Source organism: Schistocerca cancellata, chromosome 3, assembly GCF_023864275.1.
Source record: "Schistocerca cancellata isolate TAMUIC-IGC-003103 chromosome 3, iqSchCanc2.1, whole genome shotgun sequence".
NCBI lineage: Eukaryota > Metazoa > Arthropoda > Insecta > Orthoptera > Acrididae > Schistocerca > Schistocerca cancellata.
Genome location: NC_064628.1, coordinates 791,224,782 through 791,237,703, shown reverse-complemented (window position 1 = coordinate 791,237,703; position 12,922 = coordinate 791,224,782). Strand labels below are relative to the sequence as shown.

The following is a 12,922-nucleotide window of genomic DNA, read 5'->3' as shown; positions in this document are numbered from 1 at the left end:
CGTGGCCAGTAGATGCGCTGTCGGTTGAGCATGCGTGGGGAGAGCAGTATGGTGGGTGTAGGAGAAATGCCGAGGATGGAGGAGAAGCGCCATTCTACATTGAAGCCTACACTCACATTTTTGTATATATTAAGTGGAGCTCACCCATGCCAACATGTGCATGGTGACTATTCAAAAAGATCTGTCGTCACCTATGCTTTGGTTAGTACCTAGAACAAAAATTCCGCTGAAAATGCAGCGATTTATTATCGCTTGACTTGTTAACCTGTTGTAACTTTCAGAGGAGCGTCACGAATGGCGAATTTTGAGTAAAACCTACACATTTCTCTTGTTGATATGTTAAAATTTGCTTCTTTTGCCAAAACACAGCAGAGTTTACACTGTGCCACTTCACTAACATGTTGTGCAGACGCAATTGCGAAAGCATTCTGGAACAGTGATTTATGAAGTTGATTGAGTGAGGAGCTGAGGAAAAGTAACGTCAGTAGTTTATGATAAAGCGCATTCTCAGTACAAAATAACCGTTTAATGTCTCCAGTTTTGTTGTTCCCAAACCCAGAGCGTTTCTCGTTTCACCAGCTATCGATGATTACTAAAAATCACATTACGAGAATTCGGCATGAGTTTTCGACTATATCGAGAACGAATTGCGATCGAAAATTTTTAGGCTCTCGTTCAGCTCATCACGAGGTCTAAATTAACTTACCTTCTTCAACTGCGTCAAAGTGCGGCAACAATGGTATTGATCAAGTTGTTTGAGTGTCGATTCATTCTTTATTTCTTCCAGCACACAGCACAGTAAACCAATGTGAAACACAGGCAGTAAATCTCTCTCAATTTTAAATATTTCGCTCATTTTCACTTCAGAAACTTGTGGCCGACTTCTGAAAAAGTAAAACAAAATATAATGAAGTAAACAGAGGCCTGCAAATTGAGGTTTGAAAAGCATGTTGATATCTAAGCAAGAAAATAAGCTCTGCTGATGTCACTGTATGAGATATTTCTTGCGTGGCGAGCAGCATGCTGTTACCACAAATCGATGTTTATCTTCTATGGAAGTGTCCCATGAGAATGCCTTACCTAATTGTTATTGTCTTTCAATAAGGGCCTCTGTAAGACACCAGGTCACGAGAAACGCTCGCCGGTGAAGTTCGCGGAAACCAGAGGGAACCTATTTGTAACGAGTTAACCTGCTGCGACCGTAGATACAAACACAGCTTTCGCTAAGACACGAGGCTGGAGTGCAAAATGTGAACAGAGTCATGCACGCAAAAATGTATGTTTATACACTATCCTCCGTAAGTTTGGAAACACCATGCTGCGTATGGGAGCAATATGGGAGTGATCGTTGTGAGATATCGGTTAGAAGTCAGAATAGTATGCTCAGATAACGATTAATAATGACACGGTATTGTACAGATAATTATTGTACATTTTGGTACATATTGGTATTGCTCAGTTTTATGTGAAATTACTTTACCTGTTCAAGGAGTTCTACTAAACGCGCAAGGTGGCACGAGTAGACGGTGCGACTGTGTAAAGATAAGGTGGTAGTTCCGTTTGTATGAAGGTATGACATGCCGCGAAAGTAATCTAAAATGGCCCCAAAGTGCCAGATTCTTATGATTCACGGGTAAAGATAATCATTTTGCACCAAGAAGGCAACAGTGTCCGACAAATACGAATTAAATTGAAGATTTCCATCAATGGGAGTTGTCATAAACCTCACCGGCATCGAGATACTAGTTCCTACAGTATGATGATCATCCTCGCTCAGGAGCACCCAAGAAAATGTCAGAACGCCAGGAAAAGTGTTTGGTAGTGACTAGTAAACCTAAAAGATTCAAAACTGTCCGCTATCGAACTATACACAACTAGGGATACACCAGTGAGTGTGTCAACAGTGACACCGCACCTGGAAAAAAAACAACCTCCAGGATTATACAGGGTGACTCACGAATATATGCAAATATTGTAATATGTTATTCTACAAGTAAAACTAAAGTAAAAGTTCATATAAACTTAGGTCTGTAAATGTTTAGTTATGGCTAACGAAAGATTTTGCCTGAAATTCAGCAACTTCGCTAATATGAAGCCATCGCAAAACTGTACGAGGTTACAGTAAAGCACGACTTCCATTTATTTTGTTGTTATTGGTCTAGTGAATCTAATAAAACATGTCCCAGACCTGTATCTGCAGTAGTTTCCCAGAAAATCCAGAGAAGTAAAGATTATTATACAAGTAAAACTGTTTACTTTCCATTAAGAATGTAGAAACGTTTTTGTCATTGTTGGCAATCGTTAGTGAGTTGTTTTAGTCGTTTCCTAACCTTGAAACGAGTTAGTTTTCTCTATTGGTAAGTGAAAGAACATAATGACAACAGTGTACTTAAGTGAAACCACATAGTAATTGTTGTAGTTTGTAGATCATTTATGAAATAGGGATGCCTTTCAAATTTACGACTGAGGAATACGCCGATATGGTGTTTATTTATGGCAAATGTATTGTGAAATTGTATGTACACTGGACAACTTCCTTAACAGTGAGCTTTGTTTTTTCCGGTTTAAGATGAATTCGCGTGTGCTATGGTATTAACAAAAGCAGATCATCTGACACGTTCATACGGTTTCAGATAACGTTATTACTATCAATTTTTTCAAAATTAAATTCTCTACTACTTCTGTTAAAAACTTTGTGCAATTGTCTGGAATTTAAAAAACAGATTGGGCCAAATACTTAATAAAGTAAGACTTTTACAGGATTACTTCTTTGCTTCTCTGGATGTTCTGGAAAATTACTGCAAATATACGTCTGGGACATGTATTAGATTCGTCAAATCGACAACAACAAATTACATGGAAATCGTGCTTTACTTTAACCTCGTACAGTTTTGTGATGGCTTCATATTAGAGAAGTTGCTAAATTTCAGGCAAAATCTTTTTATTAGCCGTAACTCCATAACCAAACATTTGCGGACCTATGTTTATATGGACTTTTTTCTTTAGAATAACGTATTAAAATATTTGCATATCTTCGTGAATCACTCTGTATAGCATCAAAGAAACTGTTGTTGCGCCCTGTTAACAAGAGGAAAAGGTTTCAGGGGGCTACGTCACATTAACATTGGACGGCAGGGGATTGGGAAAAGGTCTTATTCACTGACGGATCCGGGTTCTAAATATCTGGAAGTAAACGCCTTCAATTCGTACGCCGTTTACTCCATGAACACTTGAAACCTCAGTTCATAATTCCAACTGTGATGAATGGAACGGGTTCTGTGATGGTATGGGGATCATTTGGAGGGAATAAAGTCCGAGATTAGGTGAAAGAAGTTGGAAAAATGAATCGAAAGGATTATAATGCCATTCTCCAGCGACATGTCAAGACTGGTTTGCGGCTGATTGGGAAACAAAAACAACAAGACAACGACCCGAAACATACATTCCACTTGTGTCAGAACTACGTGGGGTCTTTGGAGGTTCATAAAATCTTGAAAACCTTGGAATGACATCCCCGACGCCCTGATTGCAACCCAGTCGAGCTACTATGGGATGAGTTGGATGGTAGGATCCTAAAACAGGGAATCGTGAGTGGGACACACTTGTGGAAGGACCTGCAGCAAGAATGTACACTAATTCCAACTGAAACCCTTGGCCAAACTGACTCATCGCATGCTGAGTTATGCAAAGCATTGTTTAAAGCAAAGGCTGGCTATTTTGAGGAATCTGAAATTCAATAGTTGCGTTTACTCATGTATTGTTTGAGATTAATAAACATTTAGAAAGCAATAAAATGCAATTTTATAATGCATTTCCATTCCATTGTCTATAACCGCTTGGTGTTTCCAAACTTACGGAAGGTAGTGTACATTCTTGGCCATGTAAATAGCAGCAGAATGTAGGCGACATGTAATGAATATGAAAGTGTCAAGACTGGATATGCAAATGTTTTAACAGTTCAGTGCTAGTGCACAAAGTAGACATGAGTAACGACATCTACAGTTTGTGTACAAGGAAAGATTATTCAAGGAGACCACACAGCAATCGGATTTTTGTGTTTTTTATATTTACGGTACGGTACGTGAAGTTAAGAAGTCAAATATCAATATTCCAAAGCAGTTCTAGGCAAAACTGAAAAAAATCTCGAAAGAGTCGACTTTGAGCTTCCCAAGCGCCTTGAATATTCCAAAAGAAAAAAAAAAAGATACACATAATTAATACAGTAATTTTTCAGTAAGCCTTATATTTGTTTATAAAATTATTGTTGCTGTAATTACTATGCAAACTTATCATTATAGATGAAAAAATAGATATCACGTTTCAATAGGGTTCCATGCACAATAATATCAGTTGCGATGAGAGAATTCAATAGCAGTTGTAAGACTGGCGCTAACAACTACAAAACAACTTATCCGGTTTGTCTCTTCCTTTTTTAATTCGCTATAAAAAATTAAATCAAACTCATTGGAACACTTTAATTATGCAAAGACTGGCAGCCACATAGTTACTACTTCTTTCACAACGCAGATTTACACATGAGCAATGGGCGTAACGATGCAGAAATTCGTTTAAAAGAAAAACAAACAAAAATTTGTTCAGACCGTACAGTCTAAACGAGCAAAACAGTGGGTCCTAAGCTAGTTAGTGTTATACAGGGTGTTCGGAAATTCCCGTTACAAACCTCTAGAACTTGTAGAGGGAGTGAGTATATAATATCCTGAATAGGAACCCATGTCCGGAAACATACCGTTTCCATTCTAAGACAGTCTCAATTTTGATGTTTAACTCATCCACCTCTGCTTGAGGATTTACATTAGGCGTAACGCAGTATAGTAATCAAGTAACAATTCGAAGGGAAACGTAACGGTATATCCATTTATCACTTAAGCACATTTTTTTGTTGTGGTGTGCGTACTGTAAGACCTTCGGTACACACCATCAGATTATTTGACTTGTCGCTCTAACGAAGTAGGCGAGTGTCAGCAATACGTCTCTTGGTCTTATCGTGGTGTGTTTATCTTCTGCCGTTAGGTCAGACGATAGAAATGCCACTTGCATGCTTAGAGTAGCAGATTGACAGTGACCAACTTTAAACAGAACTTGATTAATTTTCACACACATTTATTAAAATAATAAAAAGCATAGATATTACGTAACTTGATTCTGGATGCTGTTTACAACTGACAATCTGAAGTTCCCTTGGTCTTGGTACGTTAATCTTATTCTCACATATCTCTGATACTTGACAAGGTGTCTATACATTTCTCTTCATAGCTATGTACACGAATATGATACTCTTATTAGGCGCAGACTGAAACTTGACTATAGACTGGTGCAGACTAAAGCAGACTGACTAATCGGAGGTCCGTACACTCGTTATAATACCTCGAGCATTCAGGTATCACTGTGCAAGTGTGATCCGCGAGGAGAAAAGGTTCTACGTTAGCAGCAATCTCATTGGCTGCGTTACACATTAATACGCGGATCAGCGGAAGCAGAATTTGGTCCGTCTCTAGGACAGCGCCATCTCGTAGTGCGGAGATGGACGAGCGCTGCGCCTGCGCTGTTGTGCTTAGCAGGGCGCGCTCTAGTGGGAAAGTTGTGTACGTGCTGACTACGCGGAACTATGTACACAACATTTGTATTAACACTTAAACATTATGTGAGTCGTGTGTGATATGTGTTTGTGCCATATCTCATTTGGCATCCTGTTTTTACTGTACTACCACATCGTTATGTTAATTTCAATTACTGGTGTCACTGAGTTGCCGCCTTGCCTGCCCGTGAGCGGCAGCAGCGGCGCTTATCGATATAAGCGCTGGCTTCTTATCTTTGCTGACTGCTATTACTTCCCAGTTGTTGTGTTTTCAGAGTTAGTTCGGATCTGCCAGTGAGTTGGGAGGCGCTAGCAGTGCAGTTGGGACCTGGCAGAAGTTCAATTGGGGCGAAGCTGCAGTGAGGTCCGGACTGCCATGCCTTGCCCAACGGTTGCCGAGACATATCACTTGAGTGCGGACCACCTTGGTTGGTCATCTTGTCGGACGACGTGTATGTTGGCCGGTGATTGCTTATGGGTTGCCTGCGTGTGCCGACTCGTGATTCGTCCTTCTTATTGCACAGTTGCTGCCGTTAGTATTGTCTAGTCCTTCGTGCAAGTGTGCGTGAAACTGTGTGTAGTTTGTGATGTTGACTGCTCAGTTATTTTAGGGCTGTTTTCGTGCTGATGTGTGGCAGTCGGTTGGTTGGTGTGGATCAGCCAGGAAATCTCCACGCGGCACAGTGGGCCGGGCCCGCTGGCGGTCTCTATGCAGTGTCAGAGTGTGTGGGAGCTGTTCCGACTGCTACAAGGTTCGTGGCACACCGACCCAGGACATCAAAGTTGAGTGGTGATTTAATTACCGAAGCCAGACTGTTCACATTGTGCTGTTGGTTTTCATGGTTGGCTGTTGGGGGTGTTCCGGTGAGCAACAGCTAGTGTTCGAGTTGGTGAAAGTTTGGCCAGCATCTGGTGGAGTTTAACTGTATTTTGTTTATTTGAAGTCCAAGTGCACTAGTGGAATTTTCTGCCTTGTGGCCGTTAGCGTTCCGGTTACCTGCCCTGGTATTGACGTAAAATTCAGGCAGTGTCCTTTCCTCACTGTGTTGTCACTGTCCAACACGTGTGTGTAGTTTTGACAGCTTGTGTATACTTGGTTGTGGGCGGCTACGCCTTTTACGTTTTGGCTTTGGAGTTCCTTGTGGAGTGGTCGGGTGGAAGGTAAGTCGTCTTGTCGGTGGGTCCGTTGACTGTCTCATGGTTGGGTTGCCGGCAAATCGGATATAGTTGGGCCGACTACTTGTCTCCCCTAAGTGAATGTTAATATTTCAAGTGCAGACCTACCCCCGGAAACTACTGAGCGCCGCTGTCTGTATTGCCTTTTCTTATTGGTGTTTGATTGTGTATTTTAATGGCTTATAGCCAATGGTTTGAATTTGTATGCTTTTAGTTGGATTTTAAATAATGCGCCTTAGCTGCTTTAAAATTTAAATTCCCTACTTGTTAAATCTTAGATTGTTTGGGCCTTCAGCCCATGTAAAATATTGATTAAAGATAAAGCTTTGGCCGTTCTGCCTACTAAAAATTATTTAGTTGTTTTAAGTAATCGGCCTTCAGCCGTTTTTAAATTCTTGTTTTTCAAGTATCAGACTGTGTGGGGCCTTCAGCCTAATTGAAGATAAGGCCTTCTGCCTTGTGGTTTTTTTTTTTTTTTTTAGATTAATTTTACCTGCAGTCTTAAATCATGGGCCTTCAGCTATCTTTAAATTAAACTTGTTTGCCTTTCAAGTGTTAGATTTGTTGGGCCTTCAGCCAAGTTACAGAACTTACTTACGTGATGCCTTCTGCCTTCTAAATATTCTGTTTTGAGTCTGAATTTTAAGTTAATGGCTTTCAGCCGTTTTTAAATTTAAGGGGTTGTGCCCTTAAGGCACAAGTTAGTGTGGCCTATTCTGCCGATAACTAAGTTCAAAAATTTTTGCTGTGTTATTTTGACAACCAAATAAAGGTACATGTTTGAGTGTAACTGACAGCCCCTTTTTGGCCCCTTTCCACAATTCCAACTACCTGTTCTGTCCTGCGGACTTAAGCAGGGCGTTTCATTACGTGTTTACGTTATTCCAAAAAAAAAAAAAAAAAAAAAAAGAATCCAGCATACTGTACGTACAGAACAGTACTGATGCATTACAACAGCGGCTCGATGTGGCGACCACCAACGTTGTTAGTGTACCTACAAAGCGGTGGTGTATACATATGGGTCGGGGGGGGGGGGGGCGCTCGCACTGCTACCCAGGCCCCCCCCTCCCCTCCCCCCCCTCAGTCAGCCCGCATGATGTTCGTTAGTTTCGTCAGTCGACTCGACTGAATCGAGTAGTTGTACTTTCCTATGAAGCACGTACGTCCGCGCCATCGCATTTTATACATTTCTGTCTGGGACATAGAACAACGTATGGAGATCACTAGAATGGCCGCGACTTTTCTCTTAGGTATGTGTTAGCTATCTGTCTGGCATTTGTTCCAGAAAAATCGCGAATATTCAACTGCTTTCTTGTACAGAGTACCTTCGATACGTAGCGCTATAAAAATGGACTATTCGCCGAACAGGAAGTTATTTTATATTCATAAGCAGAAATATTAAGACAGATGGATGAATAAGTAAAAAGTCCTAGTTGTAGCAAAAGCAAGTGTGAAGATTAGTCAAGAGTGACGAGTGATCAGTTGATTGTGAAATATTAATAATAGTAATTCATAGTAACTTCTCAGAAAAAATATTGTTACGAGACTCGTAACAATATTTTTACTAATAGCGTAACTCGTATTACGAGTTAGATATAGAAAACTATTGATGCGTATATCTCCGGTAATAGTGACTTTCGCCGCCGGAGTGGTCGTGCGGTTCTAGGCGCTATTGTCTGGAGCCGAGCGACCGTTACGGACTCAGGTTCGAATCCTGCCTCGAGCATGGATATGCGAGATGTCCTTAGGTTAGTTAGGTTTAATTAGTTCTAAGTTCTAGGCGACTGATGACGTCAGAAGTTAAGTCGCATAGTGCTCAAAACCATTTGAACCATTTTTGAGTAGTGACTTTCGAGAAGATTCCTATAAACACATTGTTACTATATAGGCCCTCTATCGAATGCACTAGAAGGGAACAGCTTAGCTCCGTTGAACACTCAACCTGGCACTGATTGTCCTATTGACGATGTAATTAACCAATTTGCCAGTAAGAATAGGCGCACAGAATTCATCATTTAAGGAAGACCACCACAATTGTAACTTTTTTGTACCATACGATGGCATTGTCTTGTATATGTGTATAATCAGTTTAAATAAAACTTTCTTAAACTTTGCATGTGAGTTGATTATTTTTCTTTTTAATACGGTAAAAGTACAGGTAGCTCAAGATATCTTTAGTGCCACCTCCTTGAGGTTTTTCTGTATCCGCCACTGCTACGAAGCATTCCATCTGGTGTCTCTTCAACTTCTAGTGCAGCGACCAGAACTCGTGCCAGCAGATCTTACTCTTTTTTCGTTATGTTTCCTTCCGAACTGTTGCCTAATACTCGTAATTGTACTGCGTCACGCCTAATTCAATTCCTCAAACAACAGTGTAGGAGTTAAAAATCTGAATTGAAACCGTCGTAGAAAGGAAACGGTACGTTTCTGGACATTGGTTCCTAATCAAAATATTATGTACGCACCCCCACCTACAAGACCTAGAAGTTTGTAACGGGAATTTACGAGCTCACTGTATACATATGCAGGGTATCCCACAAATGTTGCGACAAACTTGGAGGGTTTGTAGATCGTATCTTGAGGAATAAATCCAGAATAAGAATCCCGGAAACGTCATCCAACGACACTACAGAGCGTCGAAGTTTTAGCCGCCAGCATCTGCCACTATGCCACCACTTGGAGAGAAAACGTGACTTTGGACGTTGACGGACCGCAGGCGGAATGATTCGCAATGTTTGTTACTCAGTGATCGCGATTGATCGTCAGTGGAGAAGATGGGGCTAGCTGCTGCGTAGCCACGTCTTGTCTCCTATGAATGTGATGTTCAGTTGCCTCGGTGGGTATTGGTTCCAGGAGAAAAATAAACTACGCTTGGAAACCTGTGTCTGAATCTGTCATCCACATAGGCGAGAGAGTATGGCATTCATAGGAGACAAGGCCTGTCTATACAGCAGCTGTCACTATCTTCTCCGCTGGCGATCGTGGCGATCAGTAGTGATCTCTGAACACCAAACGACATTGCGAGACGCTACGCCTACGTTCCGTCGGCGTACAAAGTCATGTTTGCAGCCGAAGGGGTGGTCTAGTACAAGGCGCTGACGCCTGTATCTTTGACGCTCCGTAGTGTCGCTGTATGGCATTCCGGACATGGGTACCTATACTCAGGACGCCCTCTACAACCTACTGAAGTTCGTCGTAACATTTCTGGAACACGTTGTATAGTACATAAGATTCTACTGTGACATACAAATGTTTATTTTATATATTTGTGATGGTAATGCTTCCTGCTTTTAGGATGCTGTATTTTATCCGTATCACATACACTTAGCACTAACTTCTCACAAAATTGGTTGCAAATAATTTCGATGGGATGATTGGGGGAGGTCACACAGAAAACAGGTTTGGAATCTAGTAGTTGCAGGGGCGCGAAACATTTCGCTTCCAAGACGTGCTAAAGCGTTCTTTAAAAGCTGACCAATGTCTGTATCGTTGTCGCCGATTTATAGTGAAGGTTGGCATGCAATAGGGATAATTTACTCTGATATCTTATGAAGCATGTTGATCGTTTCTATGGAAACGACATATCTGGTGAGTGCAATGGGAAAGAGCGGAATGTTACAGGTGCTTTAGAAGAACAAAGCATGTTACTGTGTGTACGGGCGCGAGAGTCGATATCAGACACTACAGAGTCGTTTTCTGTTCACTCAGATCCAGAATCTTACAGTATTTTAAAACTTACATCTTCTGTCTGGACTGTCAATGGTTTCATTTACCTCACAATCGCTATTTCGACGTTTGTGCCATTTCCAAATGACAAATAAATCATCATGAACTTCGTCAATACATATTTTTTGCAATTAAGACGACACCGTCGCCGTGAATATGATTATAACGTCACTGTTTCTGAGGCTTATTGAAGCCCATGGCCGGCCGCTGTGGCCGAGCGGTTCTAGACGCTTCAGTCCGGAACCACGCAGCTGCTGCGGTCACAAGTTCGAATGCTGCCCCGGGAATGGATGTGTGTGATGTCCTTAGTTAGGTTTAAGTAGTTCTAAATCTGGGGGACTGATGACCTCAGATGTTAAGTCCCACAGTGCTTAGAGCCATTCATTCGAAGCCCATGTAAACATCCACCACGAAAGAGCATCGCTAACACATGCTTGTCGTTGCCCAGTTAGCTAATGAGAAACATAGCCTCATGTGGTTTTCAACATAAACTTTCTCTGCCACTGGTGTGCACCGACTTGTATCTCGAGTCACCAGACGAGGTGACCTTTTCCCTTGGTTTGGTCTAGTGGTGGTGTTCCTGGGCCCAAACTATTATTCGTCCCCTATGAGGTGGGTAAGATGAAGAGTAAAAATAAATTGTTTCTGTACGCAATAGGGAAGTGGATCTGAAAGGAATAGCTGCGCACCAGTCATTGCCCAGCACTGATTGGTGTACTGCACTCTCTGCCTCATCTATCCGTTGTTGCATTCCGAGGTAGTCGATTGCGACGTCTGCTGCCAAAACGTGTTTGCCAATGGAACCTGACACTGTGTTTTTCCGGTTCCTTGTTCTTCACTTGAGATAGCGGTACACGGAAATCCCAGTGCCTGCACATACTATTGTGCACCACGGGTCGGGTGCCATTTTATATATACATAGCGGGCGAAGAAAAATTCGCGCACTCGAACTTGCTCACATATTGGCGATACAAAAATGTTTTACAAAATGTCGTCCTGCGCGTATTTCGGGCAGTAAATGGACGTTAAAGGTTGGCAATCTGGCAACACTGCAATCACATGTACAGTAACTACCTCTGTGAGCAAACAGAGCAGTGCTGTGCGGTTGGTGCAGTGGGCAGTGTTTCGGGTTGGTATGCAGGAGGTCGAGGTTTCGATTCTGAGTCGAGACATATTTGTTATTATTTGCTAAAAGTAGTCTGCGTGGTACGGTATCTGGCATCTTAATCGACACACAGTGATTACAGTGGGTCTTCTACAAAACATTTGCGGTTACGTACTACGAACACAGAAATGGAAGTATAATCGTTTTCATTGGTCAGCTTTTAAAGAACACTTTTGCACGTCTTGGACGCGAATTGCTTTGTGCCCCTGCAACTACTAGATTCCAAACCTGTTTTCTGTGTACCCTCCCCCAATCGTCCCATCGAAATTATTTGCAAAGCACGTTGCTCCGGCGTATCTTAAACGTGAGATGGCCAGATATAATGACAAATGAAGATCTTTAGAGGGAGACAAATCAGCAACCAGTCAATATACAAATTAAGGTAAGAAAATGGAACTGGATTGGGCATACATTGAGGAAACTAGATGGAGCTGTTGAAAGGATGGCGTTGGATTGGTACCCTCAAGGAGTTAGAAAACGTGGTCGTCCCAAACAGACCTGGAAAAGGACGATCGAGAGAGAAGCTGCAGAGGATGGGAAAACTTGGAGTGAAGTGACGATACTTGCTAGAAATCGTACCAGGTGGAGGAATTTCGTCACGGCCCTATGTTCCAGAAGGAACGACCGGAACTAAGTCAGTCAAGTCACGTTGCTAGCCCTGGTGACGTAAGGCGTTAACGGATTGAAATGGACCTGAACGTGGCAGGAATAACAGTCGGTATTAATCGGTAATACTGTTTACTGTTGGAAACATGCCAATATTCTTAAGTACCTTGCTCAGTTTTTCGATGTTACCAAAATGTTTAACAGATGTAGGTTAATTTTCATGTGTTTATAAAAATTTCCGGTTATTTAATAAATGTAAAGTCACTTACACATTTCTCTGGAAAATCATTTCTCTTAGTTTCTGGAGATCTCTGCAGTATGTAATGTAAACTTCATATTTATCCATATATTTCTGATAGGTGATATATATGCCGCTGAAGTTTTTCTTTTCCTTCCAAAGACAATTCAGCTCGTGCAACAGGACATCAGAGTTCTTCTTGACTGAAAAAAAAAGCGTTTTGTGTTGATTACATAGAACAAGCAACTTGTTATAAATAAAGTAGCTCTAAATAACAAGAACGATATTAAATCTGTGCAAGATATATGGGGCTAATTTAGTACTGATTTTATAGCAACATTTTCAGTTTTTTAAGCCTCTCCTTGCTTGTCTGAAACCAGTAGTATTTTTGTTTATTAATGATGAAACGTCTGTG

General features: G+C 41.5%; 1 protein-coding gene across 2 annotated transcripts in view; it reads right to left on the bottom strand.

Annotated features, from left to right (window-relative positions):
* The window catches only part of LOC126177062 (uncharacterized), a 219,159-nt gene that overhangs the window by 92,077 nt on the left and 114,160 nt on the right, over positions 1-12,922 (bottom strand). For both annotated transcript variants that reach the window (XM_049924298.1, XM_049924299.1), the window contains 2 exons: positions 12,539-12,710; positions 707-884 (listed from right to left, as the gene is read on the bottom strand). In XM_049924298.1, coding sequence (XP_049780255.1) covers positions 707-884; positions 12,539-12,710 — 350 coding nt within the window. The remainder of the gene's footprint in view (positions 1-706; positions 885-12,538; positions 12,711-12,922) is intronic.